The sequence below is a fragment of the Physeter macrocephalus genome, chromosome 11 (genome assembly GCF_002837175.3).
Source record: "Physeter macrocephalus isolate SW-GA chromosome 11, ASM283717v5, whole genome shotgun sequence".
Classification (NCBI taxonomy): domain Eukaryota; kingdom Metazoa; phylum Chordata; class Mammalia; order Artiodactyla; family Physeteridae; genus Physeter; species Physeter macrocephalus.
In genome coordinates, this window is record NC_041224.1 from 148,692,881 (window position 1) to 148,713,739 (window position 20,859).

The 20,859-nt window shown below is 45.9% G+C and overlaps 1 protein-coding gene across 12 annotated transcripts in view; it reads right to left on the minus strand.

Moving 5' to 3' along the window:
- Window positions 1–20,859, minus strand: part of ZFYVE26 (zinc finger FYVE-type containing 26) — a 76,915-nt gene that overhangs the window by 22,052 nt on the left and 34,004 nt on the right. For 8 of the 12 annotated variants that reach the window (XR_008618687.1, XM_055088549.1, XM_055088548.1 and 5 more), the window contains 12 exons: window positions 20,238–20,360; window positions 19,669–19,845; window positions 18,053–18,299; window positions 16,887–16,985; window positions 14,661–14,824; window positions 13,464–13,600; window positions 11,446–11,477; window positions 10,511–10,647; window positions 9,345–9,565; window positions 6,593–6,740; window positions 6,159–6,368; window positions 5,464–5,682 (listed from right to left, as the gene is read on the minus strand). Coding sequence is in view for 11 of the 12 variants with exons in the window: in XM_055088549.1 (XP_054944524.1) it covers window positions 5,464–5,682; window positions 6,159–6,368; window positions 6,593–6,740; window positions 9,345–9,565; window positions 10,511–10,647; window positions 11,446–11,477; window positions 13,464–13,600; window positions 14,661–14,824; window positions 16,887–16,985; window positions 18,053–18,299; window positions 19,669–19,845; window positions 20,238–20,360 (1,914 nt within the window). In the remaining variant the exon portion in view is untranslated. Of the gene's footprint in view, window positions 1–633; window positions 2,206–5,463; window positions 5,683–6,158; window positions 6,369–6,592; window positions 6,741–9,162; window positions 9,275–9,344; window positions 9,566–10,510; window positions 10,648–11,445; window positions 11,478–13,463; window positions 13,601–14,660; window positions 14,825–16,886; window positions 16,986–18,052; window positions 18,300–19,668; window positions 19,846–20,237; window positions 20,361–20,859 lie in introns of those variants that run through there. The other 4 variants (XM_055088551.1, XM_007121377.3, XM_055088550.1 and 1 more) reach the window with 4 other exon arrangements.

Here is a 20,859-nt window from a genome sequence, read left to right on the forward strand (position 1 = left end):
AGGCTCCGGACGCGCAGGCCCAGCGGCCATGGCTCACGGGCCCAGCCGCTCCGCGGCATGTGGGATTCTCCCAGACCGGGGCGCGAACCCGGTTCCCCTGCATCGGCAGGCGGACACGCAACCACTGCGCCACCAGGGGAGCCCAAAAGAGATCTTTAAAAAGGAGACTTCTGATTCTCCATTTGACTTGCCTTCACTTTTACTTTGGTGTTGAATAAGCCAATTTCTCTGCGATTTAGTGTTGGCCACCCTCAGACAGATTGGAAGAAACATGGTCCCTCTCCTTTCATGCATCTTCTCTAAAAACACTTACTTCTCCTTCATTCCTTATGAATTCTGCATTCATGCCCCATGTTTATCTTGAAACTACCATATCCCTCTTTTTTATCTTTACATTCCCTGAATTCTGAAGAATGCTATTACTGACAAGATTAAAGTCTGCCTCTTCAGGATGAGAATGGAAATCCTGATATTATGTAAGAATGCTAGACAGTAACATGGATTCGCTGTAGGCTTAGTCAAGGAGCAAGGCCAGGAACAAAAACGACAGTCTTGTTCCCTCATCCTGCACAGTCTCCCCACGTGACAGGCCAACAGGGACAGAGGTAGAAGGCAGGATGGGGCTGCCGTTACCTTCATAAACTGCTGTAGCTCATACAGAATGTGGTAGTAGTTCTTCTTCTGTAAATGTTGGCAGGAGGCAATCAGGTACTTTCCCCAGCTTTCCAAGGTTGGATCAATGGATTCTAGCAAGTTTTCTAAAACGTGTAGCTTCCCACTTTTATAGCTTGGCTGGAAAATGCCTTCTATGAAGATTTCTGGGGGACTCTCCTGGAGCAGGGCAAAGCAAAAAGTCAGAAGTCTTGAGCCTGGTTCTGGCACTGTCTGGGACCCATTCTGAGTTTCCTTCCACTCACAGCCCTTCAGCATCCTCCCACAGCGGCGTGTCTTATCTTTTTGCACATCACAGATAGAACCCTTTGAGGATCCCGCTCGGGTGACTGCTCCCCTTCTCTCCTTCCCTGTACAGAAAAGCTCCATGACAGAGTTATCTGCACTCCCTGTCTCCAGTTCCTCTCCCGTGACTGTCTCCTGAACTCACTCACATTTAGCTTTTGCACCTACAACTCCATTGCAACTGCCGCTTAGGTCACCAATGACCTCTGTGTTGTTAAATCTAAAATTCTTAGTCCTTGTTTTCCACCTGCTCTGTCAACAGCTTTTGACATAGCTGATGGCTTCCTCCTTGAAAAATTTTCTTTATTTGGCCCCCAGGATACCACCCCCACCAGGTTTTCTTTCTACTTCTCTGGCTACGCCTTCTCAGTCTCCTTTGCTGATTCCTCCTAATCTCTCCAGGGCTTAGGAGGGAGCTGTTCTCTTCTCTTTTTTTGGCTGTGTTGGGTTTTTTGGCTGCACGTGGGCTTTCTCTCCAGTTGAGGCGAGTGGGGTCTACTCTTCGACGGGTGCGCGGGCTTCTCATTGCGGTGGCATCTCTTATTGTGGAGCACGGGCTGTAGGCGCACGGGCTTCAGTAGTTGCAGCACCCGGGCTCAGTACCAGTGCCTCGCATGGGATTAGTTGCTCCGTGGCATGTGGGATCTTCCCGGACCAGGGATTGAACCCGTGTCCCCTGCATGGGCAGGTGGATTCTTAACCCCCGTGCCACCAGAGAAGTCCCTGTTCTCTTTTCTTTACTCACTCTTTTGATTTCATAAGTCTTAGGGCTTTAAATTTATCTATCTGCGGATTATGTCTAAATCTCTATTCCCAGCCTGTTTATTCTTTCTGAACTCCAGAATTTTATACCTAACTTATACCCAACTGCTGACGCAAAAAGTCCTCTTTGGTATCTAGAGAACAATACATATTGGTATAAAACTGCACTCCTGATCGTTTCTTCCCAATCTGCTCTTTCTGCAGTCTTCCCCTTCTCAGATGGCAATTTTGTTCTTCTATTTGTTCAGGCCAAAAACCTTAGCCATCTTTCTCTTACAACACAACATAAAAGTCATTAGCAAATTCTATTGGCTCCACCTCAAAATACATACAGAATCTGTAGGTAGCTGACCACTTCTCACCACCTCCATGTACCATCCTGTTCCAAGTCATCATCACCACTTGCCCGGATGATTGCAATGGCCTCCTCCCTGGTCTACCATCTTCCACTCCTGCCTCTTTTTTGATTAATGCCGACCAATCAACCTGAGTGATTCGGTTAAAACATAAGTCAGATCATGTTACTTCTCTGCTCAAAATCTTCCAATGGTTTTCCTTCTCACTCAGCACAAAGCCCAAGTCCTCATAATGTCTACAAGGCTCTATATGATCTAGGCCCTGTTAGCTTTCTGACCTTATCGGCTACCACCCTTTACCCAGCTTACTCTGCTCAAGCTGCCCTGGCCTTTGCCCTTGCTACTCCCTCCACGTGGACCGGGCTTCCTCCACAATCTGCACAGTTCATTCCCCACCTACTTTAGGCCTTTGCACAGATGTCATCTGTCCCGGGCACCCTGTCTAAAATTACACAATCTGTCCCTTCCCTCTCCCCCACTTTACTCTTCTTATTACTCATCACCTACACTATATATCTTATTTATCTTGTTTATTGTCTCTCTCCCTACTATAATGTAAGTTTTATAGAGCAACTTTTTTTTTTTTTTTTTTTGCGGTACACGGGCCTCTCACCATTGTGGCTTCTCCCATTGCGGAGCACAGGCTCCGGACGCGCAGGCTCAGCGGCCATGGCTCACGGGCCTAGCCGCTCCGCGGCATGTGGGATCTTCCCAGACCGGGGCACGAACCCGTGTCCCCTGCATCGGCAGGCGGACTCTCAACCACTGCGCCACCAGGGAAGCCCAGAGCAACCATTTTTGTCTGCCTTTTTTTTTCTTCACTTTTGTGAAGAATAGTCCTTGGCTATTTAATAACTATTTCTTGGATGAATGAATAAGTGATAAATATCATAGACCAACTCATCAGGAAACTGCAAACACATACTAATCTGCTCACTTCTGAAGTTCATCTGTGGTTCAGAGACTGTGAGTCATAAACCCCCATTCCACAGTCATAGAAAAGAAAACCATTTGGCCATTCAACCCCTTAAGAACTTCCATTTTGGGACCTCCCTGGTGGCACAGTGGTTAAGAATCCACCTGCCAATGCAGGGGACACGGGTTCAAGCCCTGGTCCAGGAAGATCCCACATGCTGCAGAGTAACTAAGCCTGTATGCCACAACTACTGAGCCTGCGCTCTAGAGCCCGCGAGCCACAACTACTGAAGACCTCATGCCTAGAGCCTATGCTCCGCAACAAGAGAAGCCACCGCAATGAGAAGCCCGCTCGCTGCAACGAAGAGTAGCCCCCGCTCGCCGCAACTAGAGAAAGCCTGCATGCAGCAACAGAAGGAAGACCCAACACAGCCAAAAAAAAAAAGAACTTCCATTTCATCCATTCATCTATCCACTCATTCATTCATAACTGGCACTAGGCCAGGTGCCCAAAGACACCAGGTAAGGTAAATATGGGCCTTCTCGCTCCAGATGCAAAGATACAATTGTAAACAAATAGTTGCAATCCAGTGGGATAAATGCAATAACAGAGTTATGTTCTAGGTACAGTGATGGTTTATAGGAAGAGGTGAATGCTCAATACAGAGGGTCTGGAAGGATAAACAGGAGTTTTCCAAGAAAACAAGGAGGGACAGGGCATTCTAGGTACGGGGAAACAGCAATGCAGACTCATGGAAGTAAGAAAGGGCATGGTACAATCAGGAAAATTTAAGTAATTTGGCAAGTCTGGAATATAGAGCATAGATAGGATTTGCAGTGAAAGTAAACTGGAGAAATAAGGGGGCCTGATACTGTTGGGTCCTGCATTCATGCTAAGGAATTTGGACTTCATCTTGCGGCCATGGGGATCCACCGAAGGCCTTTTAAAGAGAGGAATAACATGAATTAAGAATAACATACATAACATATACTATGTTTTAGAAAGCTCACTCTGGGGCAGTATGGTGGGTAAGGGGTGAAAAGGCAGGGAATGAGGCTAGAAACACATCTTCCATGCTCTAGGCATTCAGTCATAGTTTTCACAATGTTTTTTTCTGTTGTTCCCCACCAGCTTGAGAAGGTAAGATACTTCAGTTCAAGGGTAGTTGTGATTATAGGAGATAAAAAGAAGCCTTCTTTCCTAGCTCTGACTAATGTAAAGCAGGGGCAATGCTGTCGTCAGCTTATACCAAAATAAGTAAGTAAGCAGCTTAACCCTCTGGAGTGGTCATCAGTTAGAAGAAACGGAACTGGGTGAAGTAGCTTTACCTCAAAACTCTTTTGGAAACTGAGGAAAAGGAAACAGGTTAGCAATTAAACGCCAAATAATATAACTTTTACAAAATTCTTGACACCCGGTTAAGACACAGTAGCTAAGGCAGTAGTGAAAACATTTCCCTTTCGCTGTCCTGTAGGGGTATGGTTACCACGACTCTGTACTGTTGACCCACTTGGAGAAATCCTAGAAGATATGCCTATTTGTAAACTTTCAATGGCTGCCATTTTGGATGAAGGCAGCATATTGGAATTAAAGCATACCTCAAGCTCCTGTAATTTTATATGAAATTTGGTACTAATCAGTCAATTCCTCAGAAAAATTTCATGGGACTTTCAGATAAAAAAGAGAAGGCCAAAGAGTCATGGTGAAACAGAGTCCTGACTTGGCTTAACAATGGCTCCAAAGAAATAATGCACTTCAGGGGTGCCTTTGCCCCCTGTGGGAGGAGGGCAGAGGATGTCAGAGGAAAAAAAGGAGGGCACACTCTCCTTCTATGAGATATTTGTGGCCCAAATTTAGGATCTGGCTCATGGGTGCTTCCTGGCCTTTGTGGTAACAACCCTGGGTGGACGAGCTGCGGGGTCAGCAGCAGGACACAGCCCAGAGCAGGTGGGAAGTGTGTGGAAACAGAGAGGTTAGGCAATTTGCTCAAGGTCACACCACTTATACCAAGCATCTCATTCCAGAGACCATGCTCTCAGCTATTACTTGGTTCTGCTAAATGTGCTGGGAGAAGGGATGAACTTTGTCACTGCCAGTCAGAAGGGCAACCTGGGATCCAGGTTAAGACTTTCGCACACTCATCAAATCATGATTTGTGCAGATAGAATTTGCCATTTGTGTTTTGTTTTGTTTTGTTTTTTTGGCTGCACCATGAGGCTTACAGGTTCCTAGTTCCCCGACCAGGGAATGAACCCGGGCCCTCGGCAGTGAAAGTGTGGAGTCCTAACCACCGGACCACCAGGGAATTCCCTAGAATTTGCCATTTGGACCTGACTTTGCCAGAGATGATCTCATAGCTCAACCCTGGGGTAAGGTTAAGGGGGGTTATTGCCTCCATGAAAGCTGGGGATGGGCCAAGCCAAGCGGGCAAAGCAGGCACCGCCGTGTGAGAGCCATGTCTGTAAGTCCCACCTTGTGGAGGAGGTGCAGCAGGGCTTCCCGCAGGCAGCTGTGTCTCATGTAGAAGCTGATGATGGCCAGGTTGGTGCTGTAGTTATGCAGGTAGAAGAGGCATTCTTGGTAGTAGGTGTTGTTCATGATCTTCCCTTCAGGAATCACCTCCAGAGAGAGGCTCTGGGTCCGAAGGGTAGCTTCCAGCTCTTTCAAGGTGGCCAAGTAATCATCATCTTGCTGCCAAGAGAGGACAGAGTGTGAGGGAACAATGGAACTCAGGGAGTTCTCAGCAGCCGCTGGAAATATTGTTTTCAAAGAATATTTAACAATGTGGAAAAGTGCTCACTATTATATAGTTTTAAGGGTAGAAAACAGGCAGGATATAAAATTCTATATATTATAAACTGTATAACACCAATTAAATCAAAAACATAACAAAGAAAATTCACTAAAATCTAAATATTGCTTAAGTCTGGGTATGGGATTATATGTGATTTTCATCGTTTTAAAATTAGTTTTCCTTTTTTTTTTTGAAATTTGACTCTTTATGACGTATCTAACTATATTTAATGGAAAGAACGAAATCCAAACCTGACAGCTCTGAGTCAGGGCTGCCACTGTCAGCTGAACGGAAGCTGATACTTTCCAGGCCATTACTGCTCCTGGGCCTCCCCCTGGCCTTGAAGCCCACCCTCTGCCTGCTGTGCTCTTACCACGGATAGAAGTGGCCTCGCTGTGGACTCCAGGTACTCAACCACATCCTGTACCAGTCTTGAGCCATGACTTAGCTGATTGAGGTCGAGAGGGGGCTTCAGACAGCGACTAAACTTCTCCCGTGCAGCGGTGAGGTTCCCAGCTTTGAGGCAGGCCATGCCCCAAGCGTGCCATGCCCCGGTGGTATCAAGGCCAGTCTTTGTGGAGACCTGGAGGAAAAACTGCTCCTTTTAGGGAGAGGCACCCACAGCCATGCCTGAGGGTCCCAAAGACCGATTCTATCCCCTTGGCGTCAATCGTTTCCCTCCCCACCACCCCACCTGCCATTACTCCCACACTGGCAAACTGGTCATGCCTTAGACACTCCCCATGGCCAAGGACAACTAGAGGAGGTAATCTGTTGGGGTAGATGTCAGCTTTGTCTGTGCCTCACCTCAACGGCCAGTTGGTAGTACTCAGCTTCCAAAAGCTGGTTCCTTAGCCTGGTTACTGCGGCTGGTTGCAAGATCTGATCCAGAGACGGCACGTGGCGATAGGCAGCAGCAACTAAAATATTCAGCACATCTACCTTGCTGATGTAGCTACAGGGAGGAAAAGGGCAAGGCAGTGAGGCTCCACAGGGTCATCCCAAGAACAGGTGCTGCTTAAAGGTTTTCTATTTCATTTCCAATGAGAAATGTGGTAATGAGAATTGTGAGGTACATGGGAGAAAAGACTCTGGAGTCAGACTCTCGGAAACTCAACTCTATCACTTAGTGGCTCTATGACCTTGGGCAAGTTAGTTAATCTTTCTCAGCCTCAATTTACTCACCTGTAAAATGGATAGAATAACAGGGAGTTTTAAGGATAAAATGAAATAACCGAAGGAAAAGAGCTTAGGATGGTGTCTAGATCTTTGTAGGCACTCATCAAACGTTAGCTATCAATACGTGGAGTATGGACGCTCCGGGACACTCAGGTCTCCTATTTTGAGGCAAGGCCTTTATACCGAACTCTGGGAGCTTGCAAGCTACCCGTTTCTTTTTGGTTCTCTGGAACCCTGCTTGCTTGGGAGAGTGTATATGGACTGTATTGGCAGCTTGCACTCCCGGTCAGTACAGAGGTCACATCACTACCATCCTCTGGAGGTGCTTCTGGGCAGGGGCCTCAGATTCGAGTGCCCTGGACTTGACATCCTTTCTCTGGGTTAAGGATGGACTCTTGTTACTAGGACTGCTGCCTTTGATCTTATTCCTGACACCTGGTGATTGCAAAAACTTTATAACAACAGAGCCCAGAGAGCTGTCTGGGATCATTCTGTTTAGTCCTGCCTGAGACAGGCCTACACTCAAGGTTCTTGAATCTTGTATAATAATTCTATCAAAAGCCCCTGCGGATCCTGACTTATCCACTGATTTCCCTGGAAAGGGATTCAGTACATCAGTGATTCTCAACCTAGTGGGGATGGGCAGGGGAGAGTATAGGTGTAAAAGCAAATTCGGTATCATAATGTATTGGACGTGTGTAATAGGTGGTGTGAGTTTTGTTTTTAAACATTTATTTATTTGTCTACAGAAGAAGGTATGAGTTAAAAACAGCGGAAAAATACTCTGCAAACCAGGAGTTCTAAACACACATGAGAGATGAATCTACTATCATCAGCAACTGGGCACAAGTGCAGCGATTCCCTAGAGTGAGTGTACCGATTCCAGGGTTGGGGAGAAAGAATGTGTAATTTGAAAACACTGCTATTAAGTGTCAGAGAAGCCCATGGCACCTGGGGATGGGTGAGAATCCTACTGAAGCAAGGACTTCCTTAATTTCTGCTCCCTTAGCCCAAAGTGGGTATTTCCTCCATCTATATTAGATTTTGAGGGAAGTATAGGACTTGCTGTTAGATTTGTTCTCCAGCCCCCATCTAAGTATCCTTTTCTGTTAATAAGATTTTATCTCATTCACATTTCTGATAGTTGAGAAATATTTAGAGATATCTTTATTTTTGCCTTAAATTCTACCTTTCGCTATATAAAAGGGTTTCTGTTCTTTCCTTCCCTTCTCCTCCATTTCTGATAAATTGGTAGAGTTTTGGTTCTTTTCATGGTTATTTAAAAAACTGTATTTAACATATTATACAGCTCATTTTTCATTTGTCAACTTGAAAAATGATGTAGAATCTTTTGCCTCTTGATATGAGTGAAATTAACTCCTTTATATTTCCTTCCACTTTCTGTCCCACCTCCTGCCTTTCTCAGCCTTCTGGTTTTTGTTACTAAGAATAATAAAACGAACATTTTTGGAGTACACAGGCTCAGTTCTTAGCCCTTTATATGGATACAGTACTCTCACTTTACAGCCATATGAAATAAGTATTATTATCATCCCCATTTTCTAGAGGAGGAAACCGAGGCCCAGAGTGGTTAACAGACTCATCTAAGGTTACAGAGCTAGGAAGCGGTGAAGCTGAGAGTCACTGCACTCTCTTGTTATCTGGTGAGTTTGCAGGCCAGTACTCTGGGCAAGTGCCTGAAGCACTGACACGTCAAAGAAAATTATGCTCTTTGCTCTCAAATCTGGCTAGGACTGAGAGCTGGGAATGCACAACGTGAGTCACACACCTGGTGGATAAGCCGGGAATTGGGAGTTTTCATTGTCAGGTTAATGAATGGAGGCAGACCAGGTTGTGTAGGGAGCTGGGGCCTAATCCTCACTTTTCCATAGAAACTTCTACTTTATGACTCACATTCCTCCCTGGGACATAGGGATAGACCAGTCCGCAGTGCGCTTTATAGATCTGTTACCCAGAACTCCCTGAGGCCACAGTCTGAATTTGGTCAAGACTAGGGTAGAGGACACATCTCCTTTAAAAGCCAGAAAGTTCCACAGAGACTAAAGGTGCTCTCCAAAATGGATGTTCATTACAAATTAACCAAAGTCTTTCTTTCCAACTGGAAAAGAAAGACTCTATAGCTAGAGAACCTGCCTTGAGGATCCACTCAGGGAAAGAGAAGAACACAGGCTGTCAACGTAGGGTGAGGAAGACTGCTTGTGATCTGGTAACAGCATTTCATCAACGTCAAATGGAGATGCAAAACAGTTCAGCATGTCTCGTCAGAGGATTGGGAGGTGAAAACCCACACTAGGGTCAGAAAAAGAAGCTGGATAGACATGACCACCATGTAAAAGAAGAGAGACTCATTTCCACTTACCTGTCACAAAGAGCCAGGTCCTGGCTCCGGCCCGCCTTGACGAACATCATCTTGGCGCTGAAGAGCAGCTGCTTCATGATGTCTGTGAGCAGCCCCGCATCTACCTCCGGGTTGGTGAGCCCCTGGGACAGTCTGCAGCAGTGCTCAATCAGCTGGTGGCCGCAGGCAACGCTGTCCTGGTGCAGATTCAGGATGGCGATACACAAGGAGGCGCTGGGGGCCTGGCCCAGGTGGAAGAGGAGAGAAGCACACTGTGAGTTCCCAGACCAAAGCAGTCTTCAAATGTAGCTGGGAGGGAGGAATTATTCTTCCCGTTTCACAAAGCTTGAAAAACGCTGGGGGAAGGAGCCAAAAATCCCACAGCAAAGCAGAAGTAGAGCTAAACATACTTCAGAAGTTCTAAGTAGCACTGGCAAAGCTCTGGCTGCTAGGTTTTTGTCTCCTTACTGGGAGGAAGGTAGCTGTGTCCACGTGTTACCTACTTCTTGGGAATGTCTGTAGGTGCCCTTCTTTTTTAGTCTACTGTCTCACCAGCACAGGTGCTCCTTAAGGCTGGCTTGGACGATAGTCATCTTGCTTGTCTGGCTGCCTGGAGAAGTCTTTGTTTCAAGCCACTGGAAACAGTGCTGCTAAATTAATATTCCTAAAGCACACTCGGAAACCTTCCATGGCCCTCATGCCTACCAAGTACCTATATCTTACTGCAGAGTACAAGGCCCTACACATAAATAGCCTGTTTCAACCCTACCTTTCCTACCTCTCTATTAACACCCTATGTTCTCTCCAAATTAAACCACTTCTAATTCCCCAATCATTTTTGATACTGTGCCTTCGCTTGGATGTTTGAGTTTGGAACTCTCTGTCCTTCTCCTATCCTCACTCCACTGAGGACACCCAAACTTCTGCTTGTCAAACTCCTACCTCACTTTCAAGGCTCCTCTTAAATGCTACCTCTTCCACGAAGCCTTTCCTGATTTCCTCTTGTGTATTTCTCAAGCTGTTCCTCATTTTCTGCTTTAACTGGTTTACTTGTCTTAGCTCCCACGATATTACACTGTGAGTAAGTGAAGGCCTGCTTCTGTTTGCCCAACTCTGCATTTCCTGCCATGCTACTACATACACATCATAAGGAAACTCAAATGACCGTCACATTTTATTGCTATTACCTGCTCATAGTAAAATTCACTCCGCACCAGCTCATTTTCCTCCTCATTCAGATCCAAAATCCATTCCACCTCAGCTGCTTTGGGGACTCTCACCACAGCTGAGTATGGAGGGCTTTCGCTCTTGGGGCTGTCTGGTGCTGAGAAGACAAATGCCGTTCATGTGTCATTCACTGGCCGGCAGTCCAGTCTAGCCCAGCCCAGGGAGCCACGAGCTGCAGGCAGATCCCTGCCTGATATCTTAGGGCCCTTTCTCTCCTTTTGGTCCCTTTTATTTCCTTTAGGAAACCACCTTGGGTACCTCAAACTTTCTTCCCCAGGCACAGACCTGGAATGAGAGTTACAATGTTTGTCACACAAACTTGTTGCTTCACACGAGAAACTCTGAATGCTGCATGCTTCCCAAATGGAGGGATGAGCCATTGGCTACTCTAAAAACTAACCTGCCCAAACTATTAATAGTGATTACCGAAGGGAAGGAGGGAGCATTAGAAGGCAGGATGGTGGTGAAGGGAAACCTAGGAGGGGGAAGAAAGAGAAATAAGCTACTAGAAGTTAAGGACCAAATTCTTTGGCTGCTGGCCTTCTCGATGCTGGAAGCTAATGGGCCAGTATGATAGGTTAATATGATGACAAACCTTAAGGGAAATAGCCTGACAGAAATGCCAAGAATTTTCTTTGGTCAACCTGTTGGACTGAGTTGCCATTGAGGGTGTCAGTTGCAGCAGATATGTTGAAGGAAGAGCCAACTTGAGCATAGAGACAAAAAGTCACAGGGAGGGAATTCTCTGGTGATCCAGTGGTTAGGACTCCACGCTTTCACTGCCGAGGGTGTGGGTTCAATCCCTGGTCGGGGAACTAAGATCCCACAAGCTGGGTGGTGTGGCAAAAAAAAAAAAAAAAAAAAAAAAGTCACTGGGAATGTGATTCAGCCTTACCTCCTGGTTGTCCTGGATTCTCCTCTGGTGCACTGGAAACAGAGAAAGAAAAAGTGAAATGCTTGAATTCCTCCTCCTGCTCTTTGTTTTGAGCTTAGTGTATAGCACTGACATTTACTGTTACTCGAGTGAGATTATCAGGGAATCATCCAAAACTCTTTTCTCTCCCTCACCTGTCACAGCCAACCACTTACCATTTCTTGCCCGTTCCATTTAAAATGCCTGTTTAAATGTCCCCATCTCTCTCCTCATCCCTGCCTCAGAGAGGGCCCTCATCATTTAATGCTAGAACCTTTGCAATAGCTTCGCAATTGGTCTCCTTGATTCTACCAAGCTATTCTCTAATTTGTAGCTACAGCAAGCTTTCAAAATTGCAAATCTGGTCATATTATGCTTCTGCTTAAAATTCTTTGATAGCTCCTCAGGGTAAAATATTCCACATTTGCAGTTTAGCTGACAAAGCTCCTTATGGCTTGGCTGCCTCTTGAGACCATCTCCTACCACCCATGACCTCTGCTCAACCCATAAGAGTCCTCCCCACACTGCTACGGGCTCTGATCAAGTTCAGTTGGTGCCACCAACCACTAAATCCCAATGTCACAAGCCAGAGCCCAAGTCTATCACCTGCACGAGGAGCCTTCTGGTCAACCCCAGCCCATGCTGTTAAAGAGCAAGCTCCAAGCCTTTGTGCCATTCCCTAGGTCCTCCCAGCTCAGCTGCCAGCCTCTGAGTCCAGAACCTTAGCCCATCACCTACCTATTTACACTTCGTCAAAGGACCCACATTTTCTCCTGCCCCTACCTTTGCAGTTGTTACTCCCACTTTTGGGTATGCTCTGTTTTGGCTTCTTTTCCTACCAACTACTCATCCTCTAAATCTCAGATCACGTGCCACACCTCTAGAAAACCCTCCTGATCACTGGGCTAAGCTGGGTGTGTCTCCACACTGCACTTACCCAAGGGCTCTGTGGTCTGTGTTCTGGCTGTCTCCCCACTAAAATGGGGGCTCCTCGAGGGCAAAGTGATTATTGCTCAGTGACTGCTGAATGAAAGAATCCTCACTGATACCAACTGCTCATTTCAAATCTCAGCAGTATGATAAATGGGTAATTTCTCTGTCCCCCACCCAGAGGGAGGCAGTGGTATGTCAGGGCCACAGAAACTGTGGTATGAACACGGCACGTCTTCCTTCCTATCAGGTCAGTAATCACCATGGTAAATAATGTTTAAAAAATGTTCATAGTAAAAGAAACACAAAAATGCCGTTGAGCTATTGGGCAGAATGTAAAATCCCTTTAAGTCTGTTAGTAAAACATGAAGAAGTCAAAGTAATTTTGCTCTTGGATAGCTGCTTTGGCTCATATTCCCACATGCTCTAGGAGTCTTAGTTTCACCCTCCTTTGCTGCTAGAAGTAGTAGAAAAAATTGAGCAATACTGGGCTGGCAAACACAGTCTTGACCTGTCCTGCCAGAGGCATGAGCATTTTCTGAGGCTTGTTCCCAGCTGAACTGTGCACAGGAAAGTGTGTGGGCTCTTCTAGTTGTGGATAACAAGCCAGAATGATGAGCTCAGTGAGAGCTGATGCAAGTGAGGCCCCAACATTCAGTAGCTGAACGTGTCTTCTGGAGTCCAGCTGAGACCAGCTGAAGCAAGAGTGGCTGGAAAAGAGGTGAGGTTGTTGGCAAACTAAGATCCATGGCCTCAGTTAGGGGACAGGCCCATGGCCTCAGTTAGAGGACAGGCTGGAGAACTAAGTGTCCTGATCCCAGAGAGAACATCATGTAAGAGCTCTGATCTCTACTTCTACTCATCCTTACTTCCTCTCTTAGAAGTCTCTCTGACCAGGGTCAAACATTACACTGTAGGGTTAATGGCAATTCAGTGTGAATGCGAAATGAAAACTTTTTGTAATTGCTCAGATTTGAGACGCTTTCCATAATGAAACCCCTAGGAGTGTCAGGACCCGGGGGAGGGTGCAGTGGTCAATAGCAGCAGCAGCCCCGCTGCAGGACACTCACTCTTTGTTGAAGTAACTATAGCACTGGTCACACACGCGAGTAGGGTTCTCTCTGCAGCCTTCCACCACCATTTTCTTAGTGGAGCAGGAACTGCACACTAGCCGACCACAGCGGCGACAGTGATGACGCCTGTTAAACTGAGGAGTGTCATCAGGAAGAGAAGGAGGAGGGAGGAAGAGAAGGTGAGATTGCAGGACCTGTGAGCACCCGTCAACCCATTTATCCTTGGAATTAGCCGCCTGTGACTTACTAAGAATACCATGTGCTTGGGCCTCTATTGAGAAAGAACACACTAGTCCTTGCCTTCAAGAAGCTGACATTTAAAGATCTCTCTCATCTGATGGGCAAAGATGTCCAAGCCATGGACAGTTTTTCAATAGCTCCTGACAAGTCTTATCTGTCTGTGGAGGAAACATGTGAAGACACCGCAAAAAGCAGTGGGGAAAAAGTGACTTTCTCAGCCAATGAGGATCACATGTCTACATGGTATTGATGATGATGAAAAAGTGTCCTTTTTTTCAAGGTGCTTTTACAAATACTGTCTTATTTCATCATAAGAGGTTGATAGATATATTACACCGCTTTTATACACGAGGAGGAAACAGACACAGAGAAATTACATCATCATCCTTTTCATCAGCTGAGCTGTTGTGCCAGTCAGGTACTGTGTTCAGTGTGGTAACATCTGTTACTGTAGTTAGTGTTTATAGCTCCATGAACCAAATAACCTATCATCCCTAGTTTACAAGTGAGCATCTGAGACTGAGAAAGTTAATAGTCACATTGCTAGTAAAAGCCAGCGCTAGTATTAGAACTGAGGTCATCTGGCGCCAGCACATAAAACCATTACCAGGTCACCCGTCTTTTTGCGAAAGACACAGGAGCTAGAAACGAGATGCCCCGACATTTGGTGACTCCTCCCATGCAATACCACTCTGGCTCTTTTTATTTATTTCATGAGAATGGCAGAGATTTTAGAATTTAAGGCTCCTTGAGGGTGTCTACCATCTCTCTAAATTCAGAAAATATATTCTGGTCAGGTCAAAGATAAACCCAGAACCTTAGATCTGGTAGTTAGTTCTTCTGAACATACCCATATCCTCTTGGGGACAGGAGGTGACTATAAACTCAGGCTCAGGAAGTAGAGCTTTCCTTTAATTTCTCCTGCTGGTAAAGCCGGAGACGGACGCTGCTTACCATGGTGAAGCGCTCCCTGCAGCAGACCATGCACGTGCTCTCACTCTCATCCGGTACCCACTGGTGCCTGGCAGGGGGCATTGATGGGGGCACAAACTCCAGTGGCGGCTGACTCTGTGGGAAGCTCCTCTCCCTCGGACTGGGGGAATGCACAATGGAGACACCTGGGAGTCAAAGCCAGAAGTCAGAGTAAAAGGTGATCAGTAGTCCAGCTAATAAACAAAGAAGGGATGAGAGAGTTAGAACTGTACCACTTTACAAACCCCTACTGATATCACAGGTCCAGTTATTGATCATCGATGGCTGACTGCAAAAAGAGCATTGTGCAACTCCTGATGGAAGGCACACGACCACCTATCAAATATACTAACCAAAAAATATTAAGCCTGAATCAAATCAAGCTTCTAGATCTATCTACCAGTGTACTGGAAAACACAGGGGACGGAGACCCAGATTGCCATGGGGTGACAATCAGGAAAATGCAGTGTGTGGGAAGCTCTAAAGGACAAATGAGCTAGTTTCCTCCACAGATAAAAAGAGGTAGGGGAACCTATTGATAAAAACAGATTTAAGAGAAAGTTTAGCCACATGCCACGTTGTGGACATTATTTACATCTTGATTCTAGAAAGACCAATTCTAAAAAAAATCTTCATGAGACAACTGAGGAAATCTGAATAGTGACTGGATAGTTGATAATAAGGAATCATTAATTTGGTTTTAGGTATGAGAATGATGTTATGGTTTTGTTTTATAAATGTCCTTACCTTTTCGAGATATACACTGTTTTATTTATAAACAAAATGGTATGATATCTAGGATTTGTTTCAAAATAATCCAGTAGAGGGATAGGGGTAAAGATGAAACAAGAATGGTCATACTGACATGATAAATATTGCAGCTGGGTAATAGGTATGTGACACTTTACTACACTGGTCTCTCTACTTTCGTGTACTGGAAATTTTCTGTAATAAAAAGTTAAAAAAAATTAAGTAAACCAAAGCTGCTCAGGCTGCCTTATGCAGATTTGTGAAGCTGCTCATATCCCTGTACGTCTGAGCCCTTCTGTCAGGTCTGCTGATTATTGTGAAGCATGGCTAATTCTCAAAGCATGGCCACGAAATGCCACGGTCTTTGTTTTATGATATCTAAGGAGTCTTCTTGTCAACTAGCAGAACGATGTTGGCAGGTCCCAGAAAGAGAGAACTGGAAAACACAGTGACTCTTAGCAGCACCCAGAAGAAGAGGGGCTGTCGACCTCTCCCCAGAAGGCTGCTCTCCTAACTGTTGGCAAAACAAACACTTACTGAGCTGCTTCTGAGTGCAGGCCACTGGGCAAAAGTCAGGAGACTGTGGGAGAAGAGGGGTCTTGAAAAGGGGTGACCAAGACATGGCAGAGGCCTTCAAGGACCTTGCACCCTGTGTGGGTGACAGATATAAATAAGTACCTGCAGGACAGGGTCAGAATGAACATAAGGACTAAATAAGTCGATCCTCCTTATTAGTAGGTTCCGTATTTGTGAAGTTGCCTACTCGCTAAAATTTGTTTGTAACCTCAAAATCAATATTTGCATTGCTTTTGCAGACGTGCACAGAGTGGTGAATAATTTGAGTTGCCTGGTATACAGCTTCTCATCTGGGGTTGAACAAGGTAATGTTTTGCTTTCTTATCTCAGCTCTCATACAGAGATGACCAGAGGATGCAGATGGTAGGGGACAGTGCAGCAGGGTAGTGTAAGAAGCTCCACTCTGGGGCTAGTTGGACAGGGTTTGAATCCCAAAGGCTCATTAGGCACTAATTAATGGGGTGGCTTCAGGCAGGTCACTTTAACACTCTGAACCTCTTTTTGTCTTTTGTAAAATAAAGAAAATAGAATCTACTGGGATGAATTGTTTCCAATTTGAGATTACAATGTATGTGAAATGTGTGTGTGTGTATATGCACGCCCACACATGTATACACACACACGCGCGCGTATTTTCCCTAGGAGCAATGGTTTAGTATTTGCTAATTCAGTGTTTGTGGAGCCTTCATAGATATACTGCTGCAAATAATAAGAATCGATTGTATGTTGAATTTTCTGGGATACAAAAAGCTGGAATGAATCAAGAAAAACAATGAATACGAATGTTGTGACTGGAAATGAAAAAAGAAGCAAAAGAATCAGAAGATCAAAGTAAGGCAAGATTGAACTGAAAAATGGGTAACTCTCAGAACCTATCCTTACCAGGAGCGGCAACAGAAGAGAACTCCGCTGATGGTGACCTAGACAAGGTCTCGAGGTCTGAAGCCGGACTGACAATTTCCTGGAGGTAAGTCACAGAATCTGTAGGGAGGGAAAATGTTGACAGATTGTTCTATCATAAACATCCTTACTTGCTGTGCTAGGCATTTAGTTCAAAGCCCTGTTGGTTTCGCTGACTGCCATCCCATGACTCTACTAGGTATGCAAAGAATGGCAGAGGAACTTCTAAGACGTCAGCAAGCATGCTCTTAAATGCCTCAATAAACAAACTATGTTAGGCACGTGACATAAATGAAGTAGACACTAGGATTTTATAAAATAAATCTAAAGATGCCCAGGGGGAAGTAGAAGACATTTAAATGGTGGTCCTGGAGGGCAGGGAGTAAGAAAAAAAAGCTGGCTGGGAACATCAGCCCCCATTTATTTCATTTTCTTCATTCTAGAAGAGGCTGAGTCAGTTCACATACTAGTGACATCTGATGTGATCCTGGGAATAGCGCATACCCTCAGTACAAAATGATGGCACTTAAGAGCCCAGTGCACCAAGGCCAGACAGAGACCACACCCAGCATGTTTTTTTGTTTTTATCTATTTTTGGCTGCGTTGGGTCTTTGTTGCTGCACGTGGGCTTTCTCTAGTTGCGGCGAGTGGGGGCTACTCTTCGTTGCGGTGCGCAGGCTTCTCATTGCAGTGGATTCTCTTGTTGTGGAGCATGGCCTCTAGGCGCGCAGGTTCAGTAGTTGTGGCTTGCGGGCTCTAGAACGCAGGCTCAGTAGTTGTGGCGCACGGCTTAGTTGCTCCGCGGCATGTGGGATCTTCCCAGACCAGGGATTAAACCCGTATCCCCTGCACTGGCACGTGGATTCTTAACCACTGCGTCACCAGGGAAGTACCCCCCAGCATGTTTTGTTCCCCGAACCTTTATATTATTATGCACGTGGTGGTTATCTACCATCCTCTCATTCTGGTTAGCCTGCCACTTCCTCCAAGACTGAGATCTCTCCTATATAAAAGAGCTATCTCTCCTGAAGTGTATCCTTTCACTCTTAATCAACTCAAAATTATAAAAGAGGAAAAATGAAAACTAAGGATGTAGTATGGTATCTCCTTCTCCATGTAGAACCCCCATCGAGGATGCTGGCAGTTACCTGAGCGTTTCTCCCGCAGAGGGTACAGAAAGTCCAGGGCTTTTCCTGCGTATCTGGAAAGCAGCGAGTCCACCTCATCCATGGTGAAGCCAATCTCCTGGCCGGCCAGCAGCTGGTGCAGAGTCTGCACAGCCATGGTGGCCCAATCCACTTTCATGTTCATGAGCAGCTGCTCCAGCATGAGCAGGGGGTTAGAGGACAAGTGGGAGTAGCTGGCCCGGTGCTGCTCGGGCAGGGTTAGCAGGACCTGGGTGTGGGGCAGAGCCACAGAGTGAAGAAAACAGGACACGAATTTCAGAAGAAAGCCAAGATTCTCACTGGGAAGGGGGAAGGGTATCTGGGACCAAAGGGCACTTGGCCACTACTGAAACTGAAACTACTGAAACTGGCTAGGAGTCTCTTAGGAAGCAAGGCTGGACTCCTCTCTAAATCCTCCAGGTGGCAATCAAGAAGAGGGGCTGGCAAACTTTTCCTGTGAAGGTTTAGATAGTAAATATTTTAGGCTTCATAGGCCATAAGGTCTTTGTGGCAACTACTCAACTGGTAAATGAATGTACATGGCTTGTGTTCCAATAAAACCTGATTTATAAAAGCAGGCAGAGGACTGGATTTGCCCCACAGGTGGTGGTCTCCTGACCCCTGGCCTAGACCAACCAGGCATGGTTGACCTCTGCCTGATCCTTAAAGCCACTATTCTGTCCATTTGAGGCTTTACTAGAATAAGCAATATAAGGTGGACTAAACCTGGCACCGCCAGTGTTCTACAGGTGAATGATGACTCTAAATTCCTCCTAGATTGTTATCACTGGGCTTGAAATACATTCACTGGCTCTGCTCATTGCCAGTTTTCAAAGATTCCATTTAGGTACAGTACATCCAAAAAAAAAAAAAAAGGTGTATCCTCTTTAGAATCATTTTACATAGTTGAACTCTTAGCAAGTAGGCTAGTGGTCATATTCATGGCTCTTGCAGCACTCATTCTATTCATGGGGCAAGTTCTACACTCAGGGGGCAGTATATATATGACTTCCAATCAGAATCATTATTAGAGAGTTAGAAGGCCTTATCTCTCCCAAACTCTCCTTCACTGGATTACTTTTTCTAGCTTATAATTTCTTCTATTAGTGTCTCCAAGGTTACACATCAAAGGTAAAGACTTATCTCATTGCCTAGACAATTAACCCTTTTCCTTTAGCACAAAGTAATTTTAAGGATTTAAAGCAGTAGTTTTAAATCCTCCCATCAGAATCCTTTTGGAAGACAGGCAGGCCCTGTCCCAAGAGGTTCAGTTTTAATTACTCTAGGGTGGAGATTAACTCCTGCTATTTTTAGAAAGTCCAGGTGATTCTAATTCATGGTCAGAATCGAGAAGCCTTGGTATAGCAGATGCCAAGGAAAGCATAAAGAGAATTTAAGAGGACAGTAAAATTCACTTTGGAGGCAGAGCAGTAAGAGAATGGTAAGTCCTAAGGGATGTGGTGGGCTGTTAGGGTCAAGATTTTATATACCACAGGGCAAGGATGGCAGGTGCCTGGAAGGGCAAGTTCTGAAGTGGGAGATGGGCCAGCAGTCCCTCCCTCAGGCATGCTTTCCCAACACCCCCTTCTCCTCCTGACCTTGGATCCCATGTACAGTGCTTGGATTTCACGGTGTCGGTCAGCAGTCAGTTCTCCATAGAAGTGGGTGGTGAGGTAGTTGGCCAAGAAGTGAGAAGTGGCCAAGCTAGAGTGCTGGTCGAGGGACTGCTCTGTGACCTCAAGGCACATGGTGAGGTCAGGAATTCTTCGCAGGAGCTGTTGCAGGAGGAAGGTAGAGGAGAAAGGTGAGACCTGTAGAAGAACTCTTAGTCCAGCCTTGGTCTGTTTGAGACCAGAACCTTTAGGTTTAGTCAGTGCGGATTAACTCCTTCTCTGCACTCATTTTTTCACCACCCCAAAGCTTCACAAATGATGGCTTTGACAGGACCAGAGATCAGCAGAGTCTTGGACCCAGCTGCCCATCTGGCACCTAATGCAGGGCTAGGCACCTACAGGCAAGATGACTATAACCAGCTCCTGAAGGACAAGGAGGGGCAGATCTGAGACTGCGAGTGCTTTGCATGGGATCCAGTAGGAACAGAGCCACCTGATTTGACTAACCTTCTCGTCCCCTGCCAAAAGAAAACTGGGAAGAGTTGGAGGCTTACTTGCAGAGCCTTGTCATGATCGCCTCTTTCTAGAAGGTGGAGAAGATGCTTTTGATGTAGGTTGATTAAATGTTCTCTTGGAATGGGGTATAGGCAACCCCACTCCTCACACAGCTCATACTCCTGGAAGGAAACACACATGCCTTCAATCCCTTTACATTCCTGGCCTTGTCACTCATCCAGCTCTTGCCTGATTTTTCTCAGCAGTCTTGAGTCCGCTAAAGCCCCAGGAAAGTTTGGGAAGTGCTGATGGGAACTTCACTGTGGGATTAAAGTGGGATCATAAAGGACTAGAGTGGCAAGGTAAGTTATGAAAATGATCCCAGTAGGCCTACTGTTCAGGATGTCCTTTTTCTTTTAGCTCTACTATAAAAAAGAAACGGATGACATACAGCTACTGACACTTGGTGTCAGCCCTGGGAAGATACTAAGGAAGTGGGGAAGACTGTCCAAAGGAGACAGTGCCTACTCAGCTCTGACTGTTGCCATATGAATGTGCAGGCCCAGTGGTGCCAGACTTTGAAAAATGCCCCCCAAATTTTTTCAGTTCAAAAAAATTCCCAGGGCTTCCCTGGTGGCGCAGTGGTTGCGCGTCCGCCTGCCGATGCAGGGGAACCGGGTT